The following is a 26,635-nucleotide window of genomic DNA, read 5'->3' as shown; positions in this document are numbered from 1 at the left end:
ATGAGAGACAATGCTTCAGTTGGCGTAATGTAACCGCTATAATCGGTTGTCAGGCAGCATGAGAAAGGGAAATCAGCCAGCGGGCCGTTTCCTGCCGTTTTCATTGACTGTCGCCGGGACATCGCCGTTGATTGGTCAGAGCCAGTGTTAATCAGGAAGATAGTGCCGACGGCATTTCCAATCACCATGTGTGGGTGGGTGGGCCTTCTGACAGGAGCGGCTGGCCATGCGGTATGATGTCAGTTGTGAAGAAGGGTCACTAACTCTGTCTCTCTCCACAGATGTTCCCCAGACCTGCTGAGATTTTCCAGCATTTTCTGTTTTAGTTTTAGTGTTACGTGTGTGCAGTCAAATTCGTACAAAGGAATGATTCACTTAATTAAATGTCGGCAAGGATTAGTTTGATTATGGCAACTGTTAACTGCCAAAGTATTTGGTCACTTTTTTTGTTTTGACCCGCTTTGTAATCTCTTCAATATCTGGAATTGATGTGGAGCAATGATTGCAGCTGACTGAAAACTAAAAAGCTGCATGGGTCCTCTTAGTGTCACACTGCAGCATAATGTTTCAAAACTGGTTCCAATTGAAATTAATATTGCCTCAAGGGTCAGGAGAAAATTATTTACTTCAAATAGAATTTTAATGTTTACCTCCAGTTCATGAGCTCTTCACACATAAGCATTCCAACCAGAGGTGAAATGGGTAAGGTGGTATTTACAACAATCAATTGGCAGTCTAGGTGGTAGCAGAGTAAGAGAGTTCTGGGAAAACTTCCAGTTGACCAACATATATCTCATGTTGTTCTTGGGCATTCTGAAATTTTGTTGATATGTTCAGCACCAACCTGTCTGTCCCTTTTTAAGTCAGCTCAAGTAGTCTAAATGGTGAATCTGTGTTGAACCTACATGTATAGTTCCTTGGGTTAATCAGTGAGGAATTACGGCTGATTTGCGGAAACATAGCAAATTTGACAGTGATCTTAAAGCAACTCATTATTTTGCCAGTATTTCAGAAACTGATTTTGTCTTTGATTCTTAGATTCTCCCCTAACACCATTCACGTTGAATCTTTTTAATCTGTGGATGCTATCTACTTTTTAAATTTTATACTTGGGGTCCCTGTTGGGTCCCAAGGCCTCAAACAGTCCTTCTAGGTGAGATAGAGGTTCACTTGCTTCTCCAACCTAGTTTACTGTATCCAGCGCTCCTGATGCGGTCTTCTCTACGTTGGGGAGACCAAACGTGAACTAAGGGAACGTTTCGCCGAACATCTCAGCTGGACCCGCAAGAGCTGAGCTGACCTGACCTGACCTCTCAGTCACAGCCTATTTTAATCCCTGTTGTTTTGGCCAATATCTGAGGTCATGTCTGCTTGTGAGACCTTGCTACTTACCCATCCTCCATTTTTTGGATGCAATGTCTTTGTTCTTTTGCATCTTCTATCACTCCTAACCTGACTGTGTTTAAAGTTGCTAACAGGACATGTACTAACTACTTTACTCTTTCCCTCTTACTGGAGATGTTTGCTGCTAATCGATCAGCTGTTCTCATCTGTTCAGGCTTGACACCTTGCCCTGCAAGTCAACTTTTGTGTGATGTTTGTTCTTTCCTTACTGATTTTGTTACTGTGCAGGTGTATTGATTGCAATTCCACTTTTTGATTTGCCTCTTGAGGATTAGAATTTGCAAAACTTACACTCAGCTGTTGCTGGCTCTTCTAAAGCTGCGCCAGTTTGTTTTTGACCGTGAACATTCTTGTGACATGCTTCAGTGGCTCTTTTCACATGTGGCTTGGAAAGCACATAAGTGTTACTTATTTTACCCCTCTTTTAACATGAAGTACTTGAATAGGAGCCTTAATGAGTCAGTGAATAAAATTTTAAGCAGGTAAGCATCATAATACTTCAGACAAAAGTTTCCACGAGCAGGGTTAAAGGGATGGCAAAGATTCACTAGCATGCAAAACAAGCTTACAACCATTAGGTAAGATAACTAAAGTTGATTCACGGGTACTGCTATGGGCATCAGATGGCTAAGTTAGAATTTGTTATGGTATGTTCTAAAACTTTCACGATGGTGAGATTCAAGAATAACCACCACACCTCCATTTTGGTGAATGAAAATTATTTTACTCAAAAGTATGATATGCTTTAAAAACATACTTTCAGCAAACAAACTTTTCCCATATGTACTGGAACTAGTGATTTGCAGAGATTTAACTGATATTTGTATGTATTTTAGGGTCTAAATTACAGCGGAATGTGACTTCCGTAAAGATTAAGCTAATATTTATCATGAATCTAGCAACTGTAAATTGCTGTAAACCTTTGTTCTGCAATTAAAAGCTGCTCTGAATTTGGAGCTTTGATTGTGTTTGTAATGGATTTTAGTAAACTAGCTTCTGTACATACAATTGAGTTAACTGCATGATTTAACTAAGCCATTGCTCACAGCAGTAAGGTGGTACAACTGCATTACCATATATTGTGTCAAATGATAGATTCCCACCTTGGTTTGGCAGGAGTGACTACCGCTGCGTGTTGGCAAATTGGTTGAAAGGAGCAGTTGTTGTTGAAGAGATGAGATTATTGCAGAATTGGTTAAGAAATGCTTGAAGGAGAACATTCTGATGAAACTAGTTGTCATTTCTATGCTTATTAATAATTTGAAGTCACCAGATTGGGGGAGAATGTACACGTGAAAACATTTGTCGAATGTGGATGTAATTGGTTAAAAAAGCCTTACTATGAGTAAATGTTTGTTAACACTTCGAGCAAGGGTATGCCACTAATACTTGGAAAATAAATGTCTAACATTGGTAGAGGAACACTGGGGTCTAATGGATCAAGTACACTGAAAAACATAGAAAGTGGGGCAGAAATAGGCCGCACAACCTTTCAAGCCTGCTGTTATTCGATATGATCATGGCTGATTATCCAACTCAGCTGTTTTTCAGCTTTCCCCCTATATCCTTTGATCCCTTTATCCCTAAGAGCTATGTCTATCTCCTTTGGAAATATTCAGAGTTTTGGCCACACTTGTTTATTGTGGGAGAAAGTTTCTCAGGCTTTCACTCTCTGGCTGAAGAATATCTCCTCATTTCAATCCTAAGTTGCCTACCCCATTGTCCTTAAACCTTGACCCCTGTTTCCAGACTCAGCAGTCATCGGGAACATCCTGTGATTAGAATAGTCCTGTTAGAATTTTATAACTTATGATATTCCACCCCATCATTCTTCTAAACTCCAGTGAAAATAGTCCTAACCAATCTGATCTGTCTATTTATATATCAGCCCTGGCATCCCAGAAATAAGTCTGGCAAAGTTTGTTGCACTTCCTCCATAACCAGAACATCCATCCTCTGACAAGGAGACGAAAACTACATAAACTACTTCAGGTACAATTGTAGCAAGACATCCCTGCTCCCCTTCCTTGAAGGTCACCATACCATTTGCTGTCTTTACTGTCTGGGTCACGTGCATGCTTACTTTTAAGTGAACAATGAACAAGACACCCAGGTCTTGTTGCACCTTGTCCGTTGCCAATTTCTTGCCAGTCAGATAATCTGCCTTCCTGTTTTTAATATCCAAAGTGGATAACGTCACACTTTCCACATTACAGTTCATCTGCCATGAATTTGCTCACTCACTCAGCTTGTGCAAAACACACTGAACCATCGCTCCATCCTCCTCTCAGCTCATCCTTCCACCCAGCTTTGTGTTGACTGCAACTTGTAGCCATTATGTTTGTTTCCTCCTTGACCTCTATCTCCAACTGCCATCGCAAAATTGACTGCCTCAACCTGTCAACCCCTCTTACCCACTTTTACTCTTGCATAAGCAGCCTTTCACTCCTTCAGCTCCAACCCAAACCTCACTGTTAAACTAGCTGACAAGGGGTGCAGTGGTAGTATGGCACGCAAACTCTACCTCACTGAAGCCAGATGCCAACTTGCTGACACCACCTCCTACTGCCCCATAACCACGACCTTGCCTCTTATCACCAAACCATCGTCTCCCAAACCACCCATAACCTTATCACCTCAAGCAATCTTCCATTCACAGCTTCCAACCTAATAGTTCCCCAACCCTGCACCACCTGATTCAACCTCTTATCCAAATTCCACAAACCTGACTACCCTAGTCAATGCAACTGTCTCCACCTGTTCCTGCCCCACTGACCTTATCCCCATATATCTCGACTCCGTCCTGTCCTGTCCATAAATTCCACATATATATCCAGGACACCACCTACGCCCTTCAACTCCTCCATGACTTTTGATTTCCCCAGCCCCCAACACCAACTCTTCACCATTGACATCCAGTCCCTATACACCTCCAACCATTAACATGAAAACCTAATCGCCCTCTGTTTCTTCCTCTCCCACTGATCCAACTAGCCCTCCTCCACCAACACTTTCATTCGATTGGCAGAACTGGTCCTCACCCTCGACGACTTCTCATTTTAATCCTCCCACTTCCTACTGACCAGAGGATTAGCCATGGGCCCCGGTTATGTCTGCCTCTTTGTGGAATAGTCCCTCTTGAATTACACCAGCACCATTCCCCCACCTTTTCCTCTGCTCTGTTAATGACTGCATCAGCCCCACCTTGTGACCCCATGAGGAGATTGAATAATTCATCAACTTGAACATCTTCCACCCTGACCTCAAATTCACATGGACTATCTGTGACGTTTCCAGTGACCGACTCAACGTGGACATCCGTTTGAAACTCACCGGCTCCCACAGTGGCTTTGACTATGTGTTTTCCCCACCTCCCCGCCGTTAAAAATATGATCCCTTACTTCCAATTCATATTCATCTGCCTCTGCCATATCTGCTCCCAGGAGGAGAAATTCTACACCAGGACATCCCAGATATTCTCCTATTTCAAGGACAGCAATTTCCCTTCCCACATGATCAACAGTGCCCTCCATCTCATCTCCATGTCCTACACCTCTGCTCTTGAACCCCACCCGTCCAACTGCAACAAGGATACAACCCCCCCCCCCCCCTCCCCCCTCACTTTCCACCCCACGAATCTCCAGGTACAGCATATCATCCTCTGCCATTTTCACCACCGACAGTCAGACCCACCACCAAAAATATATTTCCCTCCCCACCACATCTGTGTGTTCTGCAGAGACCATTCCCTCTGCAACTCTTGTCAGGTTCATGCCCCCTTGCCAACTCACCCTCTACACCAGTCACCTTCCCTTGCCATGGCACGAGGTGCAAAACCTGCCTCCACACCTTCCCCCGCCCCCCCCCCCCCCCCCCCCCTCACTTCCATCCAAGATTTCAAAGGATAATTTCAAATCCAGCAGAGATTTTCCTGCACATCCACCCACCTCATCTACTGCATCCACTGCTCTCTGTGGTCTCCTCGACGTTGGAGACAGAACGCCAACTTGCAGAGTGGTTCAGGGAACACCTGTGGTCTGCATGCACCACCCAGCCTCACTGCGATGTGGCCAACTATCTTAACTGTCCCTCGCACCTCAAGGATGTGGAAATCCTGGGCTGCCTCCCCTGCAGTACCCCGCTAGTTACTGGTTGCCACTTATAGAAAGAACTGTTTATTCCCACTCTTCCCTGACAGTCGAATTCTGTATCTGTTGGTATGCTGTCTCTCCCCAATCCCATATACTTTATTTTTACTTGCTAATTTCTTAAATGGGACCTTTATCAAAAGTCTTCTGCAAGTCCAGGTAAACCACATCGGCTGCTTCTCCCTTATCAACTCCACTAATTCCAATGTTGCAAAATTCTGGTAGATTTGTAAGTCCATGTTGATTCTGTCCAATCTTATCACTACTTTTCAAGTACTATGCTATTTAAATATTTTTAAATGGTCTCTTGCATTTTTCCTGTTGCCAATGTCAGGCTAATAGGCCTACAGTTCCCAGTTTCTCTACCTTTTATTAAATAGTGGGGTTACATTAGTGACCCTCTGATCTAAAGGGACTGATCCAGAGTCTATACAATCTTGAAAGGTGGCTCAGTGCATCTATTATTTCTAGGCCCATCTTCTCGAGTACTCTGGGATGTAGATTCTGACCTTGGGGATTTATTGGCCTTTAATCCCATTTATTTCCCTACTAATTTCTTTCAGTTCCTCCCTCTCACTAGATACTGTGCTTCCCAACATTTTTCAGACATTGGTTCTGTTTCCATGACGGATGACACAAAGTATTTATTGAATTGGCCTTCGACGCTCCAGGGAAAACACCCCCAGCCTGTTCAGCCTCTCCCTGTAGCTCAGATTCTCCAACCCTGGCAACATCCTTGTAAATCTTTTCTGAACCCTTTCAAGTTTCACAACATCTTTCTGATAGGAAGGAGACCAGAATTGCATGCAATCTTCCAACAGTGGCCTAACCAATGTCCTGTACAGCCGCAACATGACCTCCCAACTCCTGTACTCAATACTCTGACCAATAAAGGAAAGCATTTCTGATTACAACTTCTACTATTTCTGAAACAAACCATTAAAAGTACAAAAGCAAGTCAATAAAACTATTTACAAAATAAAGTGCAAGGCTTTTGTTATATCATAAAGAAATGGGAGCATGAGTAGGCCATTCAGTCTCTTGAACCTTCCCCTTATACTATCATTCAGAAATCATGGCTGATCTGATTGCAGCCTTAACTCTACTTCCATGCCTGCTGACAAAACCCTTGACGTCCTTGTGAAAACATTCTGCAACTTAGCCTTTTATTTTTTTTCTGCTTTCTTTGGAGGAAAATTCCAATGTCTCTCAGCCCTGAGAAAAGATTCCTCCTCGCCTCCCTCTTAAATGGGAGACCTCTTATTTTCCAAACGTGCCTGTTTAGTTTTAGACTTTCCAACAAAGGGAAACAGTCTCTCATCATCCACCCAGTCATGTTCTCTCAAAATTTACATTTCATTAAGATCACCTCATTCTTATAAACTCCATTGAACCTAGGTCTGATCTGACAACCCCTCAAACCAGAAATGAACCTTCTCTGAACTGCTTCCAGTGGAATTACATCGTTCTTTAAATGCTGAAAAAACGTTTTTTTCTATATTTTTGATTATGGAATAAAATGGAAAGGCAATTATTTTCTTAAAATAAAAGCAAGTAGTATTGAAGGATTTCTGCACTTCAAAGCATGTAACCTAACACCAGCGTTCCACTAATTATTTCTTCTCCTATGCAGACGTATAAGGTTTGTGTGGCAACAACTTCTAGGACAGGAAGTCAAAGCTGCAAATGGTATTGGCACATTGATCACCTTGCACAGACCTTCTGAGCATCTGTAAACATGCACAGCTTTTGGAGAATATTGTCTGACACTCACTGTAATTCTGTTTATACAGCTGCCTGACCAAAGGATGTATAAAGTTGGTGATCAGTCATTGGTGACAAAGGACTGCCAGTGACTATGATTGACTCTCAGGTAGCGGAGCACTTGGGTAGGGGGTGAATGATTTGTTTCAGACAATAGGATCTCTGGAAATGAAGAAACTGTTTTGCTCTGTAGAAAAAGCATCTTAAGCCTGGAAGATGATTTCAGGACATGTTTGGGACAGTTTATTTTACCTTTTTAATTGCTGTAAGCTGTGACTTCTTAATTGCTAAGTCAATTCTTTATAGAACCCTTTACAGAAACTAAGAGCAAGAGTGTTCCTTTTGGACCCTTGACCTTGCTCTGCCATTCAATATGATCATGGATTGACCACCCTTGTATTTCCTTATCTGTCCTGTTGGTTAAAAAAGTAAGTTCACCAAGTTCTCGAGGGCAACTAGGGAAAGGCAATAAATGCTGGCCTAGCCGGAGATGCCCATGTCCTTTGAGTGAATTTTAAAAAATGCTCTTCTTTCATTTCCTTATTGCTATCTGCTAGTCCTAAAGCTTGCTTGATCTGCCACTAATCTTAAACTCTGTGCCTGCTATAATTGTACCTGTATTATTTCATTGTGTACTTTGCCTTGGTATAGCTACTGCCAGTAGACCCATATGCTAATCCCACAACTAAGTTTCCTTTGTTGTCTCTTATTTCCAACTAAACTGTACACTTTGCTACTCTGAACCAAAGTTATCTTACGTAGCATGGAGGCTCTGTGGTTAGCACTGCTGCCTTGCAGTGCCAGGGACCAGGACTTGCATCCAACCTTGGACAACTGTCTTTGTAGAGCTTGCACATTCTCTGTGTCTGCATGAGTTTCTTCTGGGTACTCTGGTTTCCTCCCATTGCCCATAATGTGCAGGCTATGTGGATTAGGGGCATGTGTTTAGGTGGAATGCTGTTCACTGGATTGATACGGACCTGATGGGCTGAATAGCCTGCTTCCACGCCATAGGGATTGCGTGATTCTACTGTACTGATCTAACCTTTTTTTTTCTTAAGAGCTAACTACATCTTTTCCTTAACTCCTGCCCTTCTGAAATATCAAATGTTAAATATTCAGGTCCCAGCCCTGGTTTCTGTAATCAGTATCAATAATATTTCTTTTAGTGCTGTCAGTTCATCTGTTGTATGAGTGCTGTGTGCATTTAGGTAGAGCTTCTAATTGTCTTTCTACTATTCTTCCACACTCTGCCCTACCTGCTGGTGTATTATTGTATTGTATGCATTGTTTCTGATATTAGTATATCGAATACTGTATTGCCTTGACCTTAACTTTCCATTTCCTCTTGTGATTCTCTTCCCAACCTTATTTCTAAAGCCTTCTCTACAAGTATAAATTGTATTTTGAGTTCCTAGATATTACTAATCCCTGTTCAGAACCTCCTTTTTCTGATTTATATTGGTCCCCACGTGTATCGCAAACACTTGTACTTTTCCTCCCACTACAAGTTCCTCTCCAGTCCTCAGCAGAACGATTATTGCGCAAGCTTCTTACACTGCTTTTTGCAGCTGAGTGTATGTTCCATCAACTACACTACCTCTCTTTTACAGCTGAATTCCTTTTTTTTGCTTCCTCTACTTGGGGTACTCTGCACTGTGGTGTCCTGTTAAGTTTGTTCACCCACTTTGCAACCCTGACTTTGATCTGTCAAATCACCTAGAACCTCAAACCTGTTGAACAATAGCAAGAGCAATGTTCCTTCACTTCTAATTCCTAGATGCTCATACCTGCCTCAGCAGCAGTCTGATAACAACTTGACCATGAGCCAATGTGAAGAACTAGCTTAAGCATTGTGACTGCCTCAGGCAACTGTGTGCAGATACATCAGAAATGTTATCAATTGTAGTACCCTCAGCTTTGAACTCTGAGCTGAAATTGCTTGAGCTGTAAATACAATTACAGATGAGGTCACAGTGGGTAATGCTACAACATTTGCCCTTCATCCTAATTATGTTTTACTTAACCAATTAAGTTTCAAATATTCTTAATTTCCCAGCTCCTAACTCAAACAAGTGTCCACTTTTCGAGAGAAAATAGGAAAAATGTACTCGTCAATCAATGGCTCAACTGACCTGTTTGTCATGGTTTGATCTTTTTTAGAACATAGATAGTCTGCTCTGAATCCACAGATCCAGCCAATGCTGTTAAGATTTGCTGTTTTTCTGGAAGATAGAACTGTTGAGAGAAGATAATTATGTAAAGCCTTTTTAAAAATGTTGGTTAGCCTACATTTAGAATCTTGGAACCAATTCTGGTGTTTTATGATGAAATAGATATAGAATTGGAGAATCAAGATAAGAATGATAACTGAGAAGCTATACTGAACAGACCTTTGCTTTTTTTTTTGAGAAAAAGATGAAGACTAAGGGATAACCTCAAGACGCTTGGAAGTTTATGAAGGGGTTTGTTGTAAATGCAGAGATGGTTTTCTGCAACTGGGGGAAAATCAAAGATGGTCACTAACATCTTATTGGGTGTTTGCTGAGACAGTGATTAGAATAAAAGTTCTCTCCCACAAGGAGGAGTTGAAGTAAGAGAAAGGAATTGAATTTAATTGAGGTGAAGTGAAGGGGGAAGATCATGTAGAGCGTAAAAAAAACCTTTTGGGATGAATGGCAAGATTATGCAATAAAATTGGGTGTGAAAATAGATATTTTCCCTTTATACTTCTGATGATTCACTGTTTTTTCTCAATGTTTAGCTTTTGATTTGGTTTGGAACTGACTACCACTTTTTTTCCTTCCTGCTGTGCTTGCAGGTTACACTTTCCTAGAGCAGAAGCTAGATCCAGAAGGTAACACCACTGGTATCTGTTATATTGCCCTTAAATTATTAATTGATTTGATTACTTTTGATTTAAAAATAATTTTTGTTAATTGCTAATTTTAAAACTTTAATCCATTTAAAATTATCTTTTACCTTAATCACCACTGTTTGGGTTGGGAGAGTTTTTTTATTTATGTAGTGCGGAAACAGTTTATTGCAAAGGGACTTGTATAGTGGTGTAGTGTGCCTACACCTGGTCAGGAGATCTGGGTTCAAGTCAAACCTGTTCTAGAATTGTTTAGCATGTCTAAACAGATTGATTAAATTTAATCAATGTACAATGCAATCAATCAATGATATCAATTTGGTTTTTTTTTAAACCTAATTTCCCAAATATATGCTACATTTTTGAAAAAGATTTTTTAAAAAGGAAAATGTACAACACAAACATTAACACAATCTAGAATTTAAACTTGCAGTGTTGGCTTCTCTGGTAGAAATGAAAACTAATGACTGTTTTTAACGTTTCCTACTGATATTGGTAAACTGAAGAAACCTCCAGATATCAAACAGTCTCCTACAAATGATACTTTAAAACATAACAATGTTGACTGTCAGACATATGTATGGTGTGGAATGATAATTTTGTTACTGCCTTGAATTCGAGCATTATCTAACTGATTCTGAAACTCAAAGTAGAAGACCTTTATTTTGATAGGACTACCTAGATATTGCTCTTTTATTAACAGAAATTGCTCAGGAGGTATTTGGCAGGTATGGCAGCTTCTGTGGGGAGAAAACAGTTAATGTTTTGAATCCAATGATTCTTCAGCCCCATTTTGGACTCAAAGCATTAACTCTGTTTTCTCACCACAGATGCTGTCAGTCCTGCTGAGTTTCCCTGGCAATTTATGTCTTATATCTCAGATTTCCGGCATCCGTGGTTCTTGTTTATTTGAGGTATTACTCTCAATTGTTTTGTTCAAAACTTATTTCTAACAAGGTTGTTTAAGAGATTTTTCTTCTGTTTGTATCAAATGCAGTGAATATTTTATATTTTCAGATTTTTTTGCTTTGAATTCTATTGATTTGCGTCAGTTCTCCAAATAATCATTCTCGTGTGAAGGTTTTGTTTAGAGATGAGGTTTCATGAGTATTGGATGCCTCAGTTTCCATATCTAAGTAACTGGTCATATTAGTTGAATTGAATGTGGGAGAATAGAAGCAAGGATCAACCATATGCTCTCCAGAAAGTCAAAAAGGTTGGCAGGGATTGGTATGATCCGCAAATGGAACTTGATTTGAGACAAGAAGAAAAAATATTCCTTTATTTTGTGCCTTCCACGAACCGAAGATGTCTCCAGTAATTGTACAGCGAGTGAAATACTGAAGTTGATTTGCTAATACAGTGTAGGATATGCACAGCCAACTTCAACATGGTATGTTCAATGGGCAACAAATTAAATGACCTGATTATCTCTTTCGGATATTGTTGGCTGAAATGCTGAGGTCGTAAAATAGGAACTTCTAACTCTCTAGTCACCATCAAGACATCAGGTAGTTCATTGAATGCCACAATGATTACCTCCAGTGAGTTTTTTTTTGTGTCCAATGTATTTCTGGTCTAGCATTTGCATTCATTTTCTATGTAGGGGACGTTTTAAAAGGTAGATAAGACTATAGACAGCTGTAACTGTGAAGGTAATTAGGAATATAGAAAATGAAATGCAAATAGTTAAAAGGAATATAAAATAATGCCATCACTAAATAGAATTAGTAAGGGCTTTTATAAACATATGTAAAAACTAAAACAATTGGAGAAGATTGGATTTCAGCCAGGTTGAGATGATTCAGTGTTTTAGTTTTTGTTAAACCGTGGTGTAAAGATGAAGTTGTGGTCTCAATGTTTGAAGTATCTGAAGTAAAGGAATTTATTTTGAAAAATAAAACTGTTGCTGTGCATTCTAAACGTAGAATTGTACCCAGAGCCTCCAATTTCTAAAATCCCTTCTGAATAAGTAAATTCATAATTTTTCAAGCAAGAAAGGAATATGTCTTGAAAGTATAACAGTTAATCTAATGAATATTGTAATTAGTTAAAATAGCTTTTTAAAAAGCATGGATTAATCAAGGATAGTTAGCATTTTTTTTGTTAAAGACTAGTCATTTTTCTCTTGTAGTAATGACAAATTGGGTAGTTGGAAAATATTGTGAATCAAGAGTGAGACTTTTCAAAGAAAAGGTGTAATTAATAAGGATATTGACTGATGGACACAACAGTTTGGTTAAATGTTTGTGGTCAGATAGTGGAAAAAAAATCATGACCTTTTAACAATAAACTGGGGACTTTGTACGTAGTGAGAATTTTCAAGAATTTCAGGAAGGCTAATGGTCTGTGTTCTTGGTAGGAATTTTAATATTGATTGTTTGAGAATATTCATCGTGAAAGGACGATTGTAGAATCAGAATTAATTAAAGTTTGAAGGGTTTTGGACAGCTGTTTGCCAACGAGCTAAACATCAAATTGTAGAGTATTTTATTTTGTCAATGTTCTGTGAAGGTTTCGTACTTCAGTTTAAAACACTATGCAGATGAAACTTGTGTGGGCCATCTTTGTTATTTAGAAATTGAGCATTCTGGATTCATGTTTACTTTCAAATGGGTCCTGATGGCTATTGAAGGCTTATTTCATTCATGTTCGAAGAAAAGTATTTCTTAACATCTAGTTTTTAAAAAAATCTCTGACTTGCTGCTGTTCAGGTCAAAACTATACAAACTTGACTTGTGCCTAGATTAAACTAGGTTTTATTACTCCAGAATCTAAGTTTTTGGAGCTGTGCACTGGAAGCAAATGGAATAATCATATTTCTTGTTTCCCTACAATGTAGAAGGTGGCCGTTCACATCATTGCACCTGGGTCTACTGAGTCAAATACTGAATCTTATTATCACAATTAATCCTTTCTTGTGCTATTTTCGAAAAATAATTTATCAACTGCCCTTAATATACTGTGGATTCTGCTCTTCTGAAGTGATCCAAAACTTATGTTGTCCTCCAGCTATCAATGTTTTGATGGAATGTTTGATTTAATGCACCTCCATTTTGAACACCTCTATTAGATCTCTAATTGATGTTCTCTTTAGTAAAAGTCATTCTTGATGTCATGTAATGAATTTTGAGGACTCTGGTTCAGTTGGCAATGCTGAGTCATGAAGTTCTGGTTTCAAGATCCACTCCAGGGATTGAAGAAAATGATCCAAGCTGATTTGGATTAGTGGGAAAGTACTGACTTTAGTATTTCACATGACAGTACACTTGGATTCCATAGGCTAGTTTGTGTGGATATAAAAGATCCCATTATATTATTTTGACAATGAACACAGCATTTATGAAGTATTCTTGCTAATGTTTATCTTGATTAATATCTCATGAATAATCTGGCCATTATTACATTTGATGTTTGAGAGAGTTTGGCATGAATTATCTGTCACATTTCCTACCTTGTAACATTGCATGTAAAGTACTTTGAGATACCTGCTACTAAAGAAATGCATTTTTAAAATATTTTTTTCATGGTGTTTTCATGTCAAAAGGATATCTAAAACTGGACAGATTATCCACTACTTTTAACAAACATTGCAAATTGGCAAGGTGATAAGACTAGAGTTGAAAAGTGTGGTGCTGAAAAAACAGGCCAGGCAGCATCCGAGGAACAGGAGGATTGACGTTTCAGGCATAAACCCTTCTTCAGGAATGAGGCTGGTGTGCCAAGCGGGCTGAGATAAAAGGTAGTGGGGGAGGGACGCTGGGAATACGATAGGTGGAAGGAGGTGAGGGTGATAGGCTGGAGAGGGGTTGGGGCGGAGAGGTCGAGAAGATGATTGCAGGTCAAAAGAGTGGTGCTGAATCCGGGGGTTGGGACTGAGGTAAGGTGGGGGGAGGGGAAATGAAGCTGGAGAAATCTACATTCATCCCGTGTGGTTGGAGGGTCCCTAGGCGGAAGATGAGGTGCTCTTCCTCCAAGTGTCATGTGGCCAGGGTCTGGCGATGGAGGAGGCCAAGGACCTGCATGTCCTTGGCGGAGAGGGAGTTAGTGTTCAGCCACGGGGCGGTTAGGTTGGTTGGTGTGGGTCTCCCAGAGGTTTTCCCTGAAACGTTCCGCAAGTAGGCGGCCTGTCTCCCCAATGTAGAGGAGATCGGGTGCAATGGATACAGTAAATGATGTGTGTGGAGGTGCAGGTGAATTTGCGACAGATATAGAACGATCCATTGGGGCCTTGGGAGTTGAGGGGGGGAGGTGTGGATGCAAGTTTTGTACTTCTTGCGGTTGCAGGAGAAGGTGACGGGAGTGGAGGTTGGGTTGGCGGGGTGTGTGGACCTGACGAGGGAGTCGCGGAGGGAGTGGTCTCTCTGGAATGCTGATAGGGGTGGGAAGGGAAATATATCCTTAATGGTGGGGTCTGTTTGGAGATGGCGGAAATGACAGAGGATGATACGATGCATCTGGAGGTTGGTGGGGTGGAAGGTGAGGACCAGTGGGGTTCTGTCCTGGTGGCGATTGGAGGGGCGGGGTTCAAGGGCAGAGGTGCGCAAAGTGGAGGAGATGCGGTGGAGAGCATCGTCGACCACGTTGGAGGGGAAATTACGCCATCCCATATTCCCAATTCCTTCGCCTCTGCCGCATCTGCTCCCATGAGGACCAATTCCACTACCAAACAACCCAAATGGCCTCCTCCTTCAAAGACTGCAATTAAACTTTGTCCACCCTAGTCCAACACCAGCACTTTCACGTGATGTGTAATGAGGCAGCGTTGATTAGGGAACTTAAGGTGAAGTAACACCAAGGGGACAGTGACCACAAAATGATAGACTTCACCCTGCATTTTGAGGTGGGAAAACTGGAATTGGATGTAATTGTACTAGAAAGACATGAGGAGGAGTTGGTGAGAGTTGATTGTCTTCCCTGCTAGGCTCCCCTTTCAATGGTAGGTGTTTCTGGGATAAATGAGGTACAGCAGTAGCATAAGAGCAAAAAAAGCCATTGGGTGAAGATTAATAGGAAGCCTTTAAAACCCAGCACAGGACAACTAAAAAAGCAATGTGTGAAGATAAAATGTGTGGGCTAGCTAGTAATATAAAAGAAGTTTCTAAGTGGTTTTTTTTTTTGCATATCTAAAAGATAAGCGAGGCAAGAATGGATGTTACTACTTCTCAGACCTCATTTTCCAGCAGTCTAATGGGGAATGAAGAAATAGGCAAGGGACTGAATAGGTACTTTACATCAGTCTTCACAGTGGAAGACACCAGTAGCATACCAGAACTTTGAGATTTGGGGATAGAAGTGAATGTAGTGATCATCGCCAAGGAGAATGAGCTAGCGAAGCTGAAAGGTCTCAAGGTGTCTAAATCAACTAGATTGGATGGATGGCACTCCTGGGTGCTAAAGGAGATAGTTGAGATTGCAGAGGCATTGGTGGTGATCTTTCAAGAATCACTGGAGTTGGGGAAAGTCCCAGAGAGCTGGAAAATGGTTAAAGTAACACTCTGTTTAATAAGGGAAGGAAACAGAAGATAGAAAATATAGGCTGGTAAGCAATGAGGTTGCTAAATAAGATAAGAGCCCATGGTAGGAGGAAGGAACTGGCATGGATAGAGGATGGGCTGACTGGCAGAATGCAGAGAGAGGGGATAACTGGGTCTTTTTCAGGATGACAGCCAGCAACTAGTGCAGTTCTGCAATGGTCTGTTGGGCCCACAACTATTTATATTATACATTTAACAATCTGGATGCATGATCTTGAGGCTCTTGTTAAGTTTGTAAGTGATGCAAGGATAGATGGAGGGACAGGTATCATTGAGGAAACTGAGACTGTAGAAGGAATAGGTGAGCAGAGTGAGTAAAGAAGTGACAGGTAGAATATAATGTGGGAAAAGAAGGTTATGCAGTTTGGCAGGAAGAATAGAAGTGTGGATTATTTTCTAAATGGGGAAAGGCTTCTGAAGTCTGAAGCACAAAGGGCCTTAGATCCTGGTTCATGGATTCTCTTAAGGATAATGTGCAAGTTCAGGTTGAAATTAGGAAGGCAAATGCAATGTTAGCATTCATTTTTGGAGGACTAGAAAAGTTGAGTAGGGATCTACTGCTGAGACCACACTTGAAATATCGTGAATAGTTTAGGACTACATATCTAAGGAAAGGATATACTAGCCTTGGAAGGAGTCCGGAAGAGGTTCACAAGAATTATCCTTGGAGTGAAGGGCTTGTAACATTAGGAGTGGTTGAGGACTCGGTGGAGCTTAGAAGGTTGAGGGGAGAATTTCTCTGAATTTTACAGAATATTGAGAAGCCTGGACAGAGTGGACGTGGAGGTGTTTTCAGTAGTAGTATAGACTAGGATCCAAGGGCGCAGCCTCTGAGTGAAGGGATAGTCCTTTAGAACTGAGATGAAGAGGAATTTCTTCAGCCAGAGGTAGTGAATTTGTGTAACTCTTTGCGGAATGCTGTGGAGGCCACTTCATTAAGCATCTTTGAGACAGACAGATCCTTGATTGATAAGGGGATCAAGAGTTATGGGGAGAAGGCAGAAGAATAGAGTTGAGAAACATATCAGCCATGATTGAGTGGTGAAGCAGATTTGATGGGCCATTTGGCCCAATTCTTATCTTTTGAGCTTTATTAAAAAAGATTAGGTGAAGTGTTTTTAATTTAAAGGTGAGTATTGAAACTCCTCAAATCTTATCTGTTCCTCTCTTCCTGTGTTTAGAGAAGTTAAAATAGAAAGTAATTTAAATGAGAGCAAACTGAATGAGGAAAGTTTTAAACAAAAAATGCAAAGAGTATGAAAACAGACTGGCAGCAAATGAAAAGAGATCAGCTAACGTATAAAGGGATTACAAATGCCTTTATGTAGGCATGTAGATAGTAAGAAAGAAGAAAAAAGGAATTGGGTTTGATAAAATGTAGAGCTGGAAAAAAGCACAGCAGGTCAAGCAGTGTCAGAACAGCAGGAAAATCTGTGTTTCGGTAGGAATCTCTTCATCGTTAACAACAAGACTGAAAAAGGGATTTTTTCAGGGGGCCTATCTTGCCTGTAGTGAGTCCTATGACTATATTGCACTAAGAAGGTGCCAACTCAAATTGTGGAAGATTAGATAGTTAGTACATTGTTTTTTAATTTTGTTTTAAATCGAATGTTTTTTTTTTGGTAGGTAGGCTGTGCTAAAACTTCAGATACTGAAGGGATGCATCCAAGGACATGGAAGGATGTAAATGTAGAAACTGTGGAGACACTGACCTTTATCCCCCAACCCTCCTTGGATGCAGGCTGGTATCAGAGGACTGGAGAATTGTACATGGTGTCATAGAGATGTACAGCATGGAAACAGACCGTTCGGTCCAACCTGTCCATGCCGACCAGATATCCAAACCCAATCTAGTCCCACCTGCCAGCACCTGGCCCATATCCCTCCAAACCCTTCCTATTCATGTGTTAAATCTTTGCACAGTAACTGCAGGTCTGTGACTTTGACATCGATCAAAGCTTTTAGAATAATTTGGGACAAGGTTAAGATTCATTTGGACATGCCTGGATTAATTAGGGAAAGGCAGCATGGATGTTTTTCTTTAAGGGCATACAGTGATTAATTTGATTTATGCTTTTTGCTATTGGGAATTTGGTGAAGGTCTTGTAGTTTCCCCACTGTAAGAATTCTATTCTCTATTCTATTCTATATTTATGTTAGATTCCTTACAGTATGGAAAAAGGCCATTTGGCCCAAAACATCCACTCCATCCCTCTGAAGAGAAACCCACTCAGACCCATTCCCCTACTCTATATTTACTCCTGACTAATGCACTTAATACTATATGGACAATTTAGCATGGCTAATTCACCTGACCTGCACATCTTTGGATTGTGGGAGGAAACTGAGTACCCAGAGGAAACTCGTGCAGACACTGGGAGAATGCACAAACTCCACACAGACCCAGGCGGGAATTGACCCCAGGTCCCTGGTGCTGTGAGGCAGCAGTGCTAGCCACTGTGCTGCCCTACTCTATTCTGTTCATACATGGTTGTTTTCAAATAAAAAATATATTTGCTAAAAGTTCATAGCACAGCTGAAAGCCATAGAATAAAATGGGTGGTGGCAGCCTGGTTATGAAGTTGGGTGTGACAAGCATCAATAGTGGTCAACAGTTGTTTAATGGTTTGGAAGTTGATATATAGTAGGGTTCCAAAGGTTTGATACTAGGACCATTGCTTTTGTTATTCTTGACCATTAATACAATATAGATTGTGTACAGAAAGAATGCAGAGAAGCAAAAACTGAAATGTACAGACTGCAGCACCTCAGGCTCCTTCAGTAGCATCTTCCAAATGTGTGAACTATACTACCTGGAAGGAATAGGACAGCAGATGCATGGGAACACCACCACCTTCAAGTTCCCCTCTGAACCATGCACCATATTGTATTGAAACTTTACGGGCGACATGGTGGCTCTGTAGTTAGCTGCCTCACAAAGCCAAGGACCACTGTCTGTGTGGAGTTTGCATGTTCTCCCTGTGTCTGCGTTGGTTTCTTCTTGGTGCTCTAGCTTCCTCTCACAATGCGAAGATGTACAGGCCATGTGAATTAGCCATGCTAAATTGCCCATAGTGTTAGGTCCATTAGTCGGGGGTAAATGTAGGGGAATAGGTCTGGATGAGTTATTCTTCGAAGGGTCTGTGTGGGCTTGTTGGGCCGAAGGGCCTGTTTCCACACTATAGGGAATCTAATCTACATTGTCCCAGCAGCAGTGAAAGAATGGCAAAATTCTGGAGTCTGAAATTCCCTTCTTAACTGAGTATACCTACACATTGCAGACAGCCGTGTTTCTAGAAGGCAGTTCGTAATGACCTTTTCGAGGGCAATTTAGTATGGGCAGTAAATGTTAGCCTATCCAGCGATGCCAGTGTCTTATGAATAAATGTGTTTAATAAATGTGTTGAGGAGTAGAAAGAATTAACAGATGTTTGTACAATATTGAATGTGTGATCGGTTGAGAAAAATGTCAATACAGGATCTTGGCCCTTTATAAATAGGGGTATAGAGAATATTAAAAACAAGAAATTTGTGCTGAAGCTATTATTAAAAACCCTAGTTCAGTCTCAGCTGACCATTTTGTCCTCTTACAGGCATAGCACCTTAGGAAGGATTTGCAGGCTTTAGAATGATTGCAGAAAACATTCATAGGAATAGTTCTAGGGATAAGAAGCTTCAGCTACAAGGGTACTTTGAAGAAGTTGAGTTATTTTGTTTCTGATAAGAATCAAGGGCAGACTTGATGGCAGTATTCAAAATTGAAATGTCTGGACAAAGTAGATTGAAATAAACTATTCCTATTGCTGGAAGGCTTGAAGACAAGTATACATCAATTCAAGATGATTATGAAAAGAATGAATGTACAGTATGTGGTTAAGATTTGAAATACTCTGCCTCAGCATCTGTTAAGGCAGAGTCAACCAAAGCCCTCAAATGAGTAAAATGGGAGTACAGAATTGAGGATAATGTTGCAAAAGGCAAAATATGAAATGCTGCAGGTTTGTTTGAAATAGGGGAAAAATTATCACTTAGAAAATTGGGCCCTTTAATACTAGAACTAAGTTAAGATGTGACTGTTTAAGGATATCTTTAAGATCATGGGTTCTATTGGAGTTTTGTTTTTCTCCACTGTTTGCTTTGTAGGTAACAAAGATGTACATAGTTAACATGAATCTTGAAGAGTTTGTGCTTAGTTGAATGTTAAAAATATTCCTTCCCATATTGTGGTTAGAATGGAGTTCTCTGCCAGAAGCCTTTGAAGTGAACTCCGTCAATATATTTCAGTTAGTTTAATTTTTGCTGAATGCCCTTGTGTCAAACAGTTAGAATTCCTAGACTGCGCAAAACTTATTCAGTAATTTTGATTTTCATGTGACTATTCTGAAACATTTTTGTTAAACTAATTTAAATGGCCAGTAAGCATATATATTGGTATTGATATATGAAAATATAGCATTCATTAAGTAGTAAACCTTGTACCTGAAGGCTGTGTTCTATAACATGTTAGCATCTTTCAACTGCTGATCCTTTACAAACGATAGTTTAGTATCATTGTTGGTATGATTCCTTTTAGACTTTAGACTATAGGAACATGGGAAATGGGAGCAGTAGTAGACCATTTGGTTTCTCGAGCCTCCTTTGGCATTCAGCTGGATAATGGTTGGTTTTTTTTTGTATACACAACACCGTGCCATTTTCATGCCACTACACCCCCAATCCTTGATGCTATTGTCTAAGAAATCTATCAATCTCTGTCTTGAAAACACTCTGAGAGTTTCTACACATCTCTGAAGTAGAGAATTCCAAAGACTCACCACCCTTTATGCTCAGACTATGCCCACTGATTGTTGAACTCCCAACTAGATGATGATTCCATTTTGCATCAACCCCATTGAGCACTGTATAAAAATGTATGCTCCATGAGATTGCCCCTCATTTGTCTGAACTCTGTCCTGAATAAATCTGACCTTGCAAAAAATTCTCGCATCCTAACCAAATTCGATTTTAATCATTTCTCTGAACATCTCCTGCTTTGCTGACTGTTTTTGCTTGGGCTATGCTCCTGTGGAGAGCATTGAATGCTTCTCTTCAATTTGAAGGCTTGGAGGTTTGGGGTAGATATGTTGTAATTGAGTTAATTTCATAAGTGGCTAAGCAAAAACTAATGTACAGGTGCTGCTTGATTTAAAAACAAATGTAACTTCTTGGGTTTGTGGTGATTGGGGTTTTTAATGTCCTTGACAGAGCACTTCAAGTGTTATGGTATTAAAGGTCATAAATCTGGTCAAAAAGCAGTGCCAATGGTAGAATTCTAAGGATTCCCCAGCATAATCTTGTATTTTCCATTTTGGAGTAGGGTTGGGAGAGACATGAAGGAATGGGGTCAGTTGTTTAACCCAGAGTTTTTATTTAAATTGCACACATCTTCCTATTAGGTTTTTTTGGGACAGGATTCAAGTCTACAGATTGGGCAATTAGGCTACATCACTAGTTAAAAAGGCCTTGCAGATGTTAGCATTTGGTTGCAAATCTACAGTAGCTTTTGCACCCCAAAATTTTGGCCACTCCAGTGGGGATCACAACCCACAGTTTGGGAAGCTCTGATTGGTGCTCTGGTGCTCTGTAAACCTTCTCATTTGCAATGGTTTGTTCAGATGAAAATGTTTCATGAAAATTCTCATTCTTCACCAACCTTAAACTTCTGTAGTGGAAGTATGGTTTGTATATTTCTGTACAATAACCATTTCTCAAAAGATTTTTAAAAATGCAACTAATTTAGGCTGTTGACATGTGCCTCTTCAAACTTCTAACTTAATTTTGAATTATACCTAACAGTATTGTTATTCATTGCATTAAATCCAATTCAATTTGCAGACCACTACTCTTGTTTAATTAACTTACCTTTTTTCTATGGTTTTTTTTTGCACAGGTCTGCAATTAGCAGTTGACTTCTGAGTAATTCCTTGCATTTGGAATGGCATTTTATAATCGACTATTAAAGTATAGGAAAATGCCAAGAGACTGTTATGAAATCCAAAATCTTAGTGTTAGCTTTTGGGGTCTTTTTTGTGCTAATTATTTTTCTTTCTCTTTTCCCTCTTTACTTTCCTCTCTCCTCAACCAGAAGGAATTGATTGGTGCAAAGTGCATACTGTATGGTGCCGAATGTGCTGTGATACCTTGTCCTTTGTGCTAATTCTTTGTCTGAACCTTTTATAGTGAGAGCTGCAAGGTTGTGTTGCTGAAATCTTTCATAGCTTTGCCTGTCCTCAAGCAGACTTTCCACAGAAGCATATTTAGACAAATGGTGAGCAGGAAATGATCCCACCAAACCCCCATATAAAGCGATTAAACTTCAGGATGCGTTGTTGATTTTTACTTGGCTTTTTTAAAAAAAAACTGTTTGATTTGATACACAGGTCCTTTTCCCTTTGAGCAATATTTTAGGGCTTCCCAAAGTAGATGTTGGGATCCCATGTAGGATTATTCAGCCCTTTCCCCTCACTGTCACAGATCTTCTCCCTCCTGCCCCCTGCTCACTGATCTCTTAGGGCTATGACAATTTTCAAGTCTCAAAATCAGTAACAATGGGAAAAGTTTTGGACAACACTGATTTAAGTATTATGATTGATCTGCACTGGCATTTGGGCAACAAGACTAAAGTTTCAGATTATGTCTCTTTTCATGGTCACTTGCATAATTTGATATTTAAAATCAAAATATTGCTTGAAAGCTTTAAAGTTCACTGGATTTGAAGGACTTTGTTTGGGCCATCTGATATCATTTAGTTATATTGCTTGCCCCGCTGAGGTCCTGTCATATTTGTTTTTCAGACGAATCCTTTCTTTCTCCTTCCGTTGCACCTGAATGTGTGATGCAGTCCTCTGCAGGCAAGTTTCTTCAGCTTTCCTTTTGTTCTTATCTGCATCTTAAAATCTAATCAGTTACTTAACATAACTTGACTTTTGATTTATTCTGGCCACTTGTTAAGGGCTTAATTACTAGATGATATGTTGGCTTCCTGTTTCAAAATATTCCTATATCAAAGTCTTACCTAAGTACAGAGTGTGACTTTCGGAGCTGAATGCAAAATGTTTGGTTCAGAAGTAAAAATTGTTTAAAGCCATATAAATAAAAGTTCACCATTTCATCCATGGTTAATGCCCTGTGAAAAACTGTTTGGCGGTTTCCATTGAAGAAGTAAAGACACTTTTCCTGATTGCATTATTATTGCACTTCAAATAGGAATCTGTGGGTAATGTGGAAACAGTAGATTGTGATGTCCTCCATAGACTGATAATCTGCTGCAGTACCTATTTGGATGTGATTCTGGAAGCTGACTGCAGTCCACTGGAAGTGTCAACATACTCAGCAGTAGAGATGGAAATAAGAATAATATAATTATTAAAGTATGCAGTAATTGACTTGTCATACTCTGCACTTTACAGCATTTGGTATCTTTTTCTTGTATTAGTTTGCCTTAATTAGTTGCTAATAAGAATACTGCACTATGTAGAAAAATACTGCTTTCTGTAATATACTTTAATCTTTGTTTTTGTCTCTATCTTTATTTGTATATAATATCTCGTCCTTATCATTTCTATTTTTGTCCAAATTCTGTAGCTACACTTGGCCTGTTTCATAAATCCAAACTAATGTTCCACTAATAATGTGAGACAATCTTCATATTCAGAAGGACCACTCTGCAATACCTGAATGACCCTTTTGTTCTAAGAATGTAAACTGTGCTCAAACTCATGAAAGGTTTAGGGGGAGGTGGACGAAATGCTTTTAAAGTACTTTACTTGCAACAGACATGGAGTAAATACCTAGAGACTTCCAAAGGCTTGCTTTATAGTATCAACGTTGGTATTAGTTATTATGCTGCCTTGCTTTTTACCTTTTATGGAAAATAATCCAGCCAGAAGGAGAATGCATACTTCAGGAATATAATATACTGAGAAGGAGGAGCAGGGTGGATCCATTGAAATGTTTGAAGTTTGGTATGTTCCTGAGTTTTGCTTTGGGAGGGGAGTGATAAGTTAAAGATGGGAGGTTTGAAGCTAGTATGAAACCAGAGACGAGAAATGTTTTTATAGAATCCCTACAGTGTGGAAGCTGGCCATTTGGTCCATCAAGTCCATACTGACCCTCCTGAAGAGAATCCCATCCATACCCTAACCCTGTAACCCTGCATTTCCCATGGCCAATTCACCGAAACTGCACATCTTCTTTATTGTGGGAGGAAACTAGAGCACCCAGAGGAAACGCCACAGATGGGAAAAATGTGCAAACTGCACAAAGCCAGTCACACAAGGATGGAATCGAACCTGGATCTGTGGTTCTGTGAAGCAGCAGTACTGACCACTGTTACCCTTTTGTCATAAATACTTTGACTAAATGTATGCCCATTTTGTCATAAATATTTTTGAGATTTGGTTAGTCTTAATATTTTCAGCCTCATTTGTTTAGTCTGCTCTTAGTGTTGAGAAAGTATGATTCAACAACAGTGAAGGTAATGCTATCATTATAATTGAGTCAAAGGGCATCATTATGCATTAAAATGATAAACTGGTACAGTGCCTTGGAAATTAAGGTCCAGAATTTTAATATATTAATACTGTACTATATTCAGAAGAAATCCTTCTGGAGTTGCTGATAAATTTCCAAAAAGCATTTGTTTGTGTTAGATACCTAACAAATTAGAGAACGTATCAGCCAAGTGTACATCAAATTTCTCAAAATTACCAAGTGGTACTTTATAATTAAGTAATTGCATTCATTTCTCAGAATATTTCTGTATTTTTACATAGTTGACCTTTGTGTACTGAACAAATAAGTGTTTCTAGAAATTGCATAAAATTATTTTGAAATATTTCCAGTGTCCATTCCATCCAAAAACATTCCCACATGGTGCTAATTACTCTCCATGTGTATAAACCTCAGCCTGAGATGAAGGCCTGCCCATTCTTTTCTATATTTGTTGTAACAGCATTGTTTTTATGGTCTTCCCATTCATCAAAAATCTATTTTGGAAGTCTAAATTTTATTTTAATATATTTTAGATTCACAAGTATTGCCATTTCAATGTTGGTTACTACATTTTCCTCTGACTTTTTTTGTTTAAGATGCATAATCTATTGGGGAATATCTAGAGTACAAAGGGAGAAAATTCTTGGCTTTGTTCTTCAATTTTTCAATAATTTTCAAAGTTTGTATTTTGAATGGGCAGTATTCTTTTGAGAGTCTAAATAGTTGGCAATGTATAGTTAACCATGGAATAGGCAGCTGAATTGCACTGGAAATTACCATGAGTCTTTCGCCCTATCCACAGTGTTCACAGGTGTACTTTTTTAGTTGGCTTTTTGGGTAAAGTCATAAATCTTGCTTTTCTTATTTCCCTCTTCCAATTATTCCATTTATATAAAAGCTTTAGATCTGGACGTCAATTGTCATATCCATAATCTATCTGAGTGATTATTCACTAAGTGTTTTATCAGGTGCTAGTTCACATCAGTATTGCTGTTGATGACCTTTAAGTTTCACCTAAAATTCTGTTGATTTGCTGTTGACTCAGTTTATTGTTTATTTGGTTGGAACAACTTTTGTCAGCTCAAATATAGCAAAGAGGCCAAGTGGAATTTTGGCTAAAGGGATAGAGTATAAAAGTAGGGGTGTGTTACTGCAACTGTACAAGGCTTAGTGAGACTGTGTATCTGAAGTGTTTTTTAACAGCTTTTTGATTCCCTTACTTGCAGAGGGATGTAGTTGCATTGGAGCCTGTACAGAGGAGCTTCACTAGGTTTAATCCACAGGTTGAGGGGTTTATCTTATCTTATGAAGAGACATTTGAACAGTTTAGGCCTGATATAGACAGCTTTGACACATTGTTCTGATTTTAAAATCTGTGGGTGGCTGACCAGAGTTGTCAATACCTATGTGGTTTGCCATGCATGATGTTTGCTGGTGTGCGATATACTCGCTCATTCCTTGTCCAAGTCAGGGCAAAGAAATGGGAGAGATTAGAGCTGTTTAGGAGAACACAATTTATTCTAGTTTTATTGAACACTTCATTCTCGGCTGAACAGCTGGGCAGTTACTCAGTGTCAAAGCAAGGAAATGTTTAGTCATTTATGCTTCTTGCGTATATATGCTAGCATGCAATCATGAGTTTGTACTGATAAAAATTGGTAGCTCTATAGCAATTGAAATTTGAATCTAAACTCTGAAGCAAAACATGACTTTGGCAGATTTTGCATATTGTTTGCTAAACTTCTGAATCATGATTTAATAAGCAAATTTGAGAAGAATTTATCTTGTCCAATTTTAGGATTATTCTGAGTCTGTCCTTCATGTTTGAGCAAGTGTGTAGGATTTAGGAAGAGTAAAGATGATACATCTTCTGCCTTTAGATTTCATTAGACATTGCAAACTTTTTCTTACATTGGAACTGGTCAAGACTATTGGTCTCCCCTTTTTTATTATATAAAGGTTATTGAGCTATGAATAACAGTGCCAAAGCTACATTTATTGACCGTTTTCGAAGGGAAAAACATATTTAACTAGCCATTTGGATACAGAACTGGCTCAAAAGTAGAAGACAGAGGGTGGTGGTGGAGGGTTGTTTTTCAGACTGGAGACCTGTGACCAGTGGAGTGCCACAAGGATCGGTGCTGGGTCCTCTACTTGTCACTTTACATAAATGATTTGGATGCGAGCACAAGGAATAGAGTTAGTAAGTTTGCAGATGACACCACTACACCTCCAATTTTGGACAGCAAAGAATGTTACCTCCGATTACACCAGGATCTTGACCAGATGGGCCAGTGGGCTGAGAAGTGGCAGATGGAGCTTAATTCAGATAAAGGCAAAGTGCTGCATTTTGGGAAAGCAAATTTTAGCAGGAC

General features: G+C 39.7%; 1 protein-coding gene across 2 annotated transcripts in view; it reads left to right on the top strand.

Annotated features, from left to right (window-relative positions):
• Positions 1-26,635, top strand: part of LOC122552874 (uncharacterized) — a 101,291-nt gene that overhangs the window by 951 nt on the left and 73,705 nt on the right. The window contains exons 2-3 of one of the 2 annotated variants that reach the window (XM_043695969.2): positions 10,138-10,173; positions 22,562-22,618. In XM_043695969.2, the coding sequence (XP_043551904.2) occupies positions 10,138-10,173; positions 22,562-22,618 (93 nt within the window). The remainder of the gene's footprint in view (positions 1-10,137; positions 10,174-22,561; positions 22,619-26,635) is intronic. The other variant, XM_043695970.2, reaches the window with a different exon arrangement.

Source organism: Chiloscyllium plagiosum, unplaced genomic scaffold, assembly GCF_037043375.1.
Source record: "Chiloscyllium plagiosum isolate Xiang-an unplaced genomic scaffold, Cpla_swu_hap1 HiC_scaffold_10, whole genome shotgun sequence".
NCBI lineage: Eukaryota > Metazoa > Chordata > Chondrichthyes > Orectolobiformes > Hemiscylliidae > Chiloscyllium > Chiloscyllium plagiosum.
The sequence above is the reverse complement of the archived record's forward strand: the minus strand, read 5'-3'. Positions and strand labels throughout refer to the sequence as shown.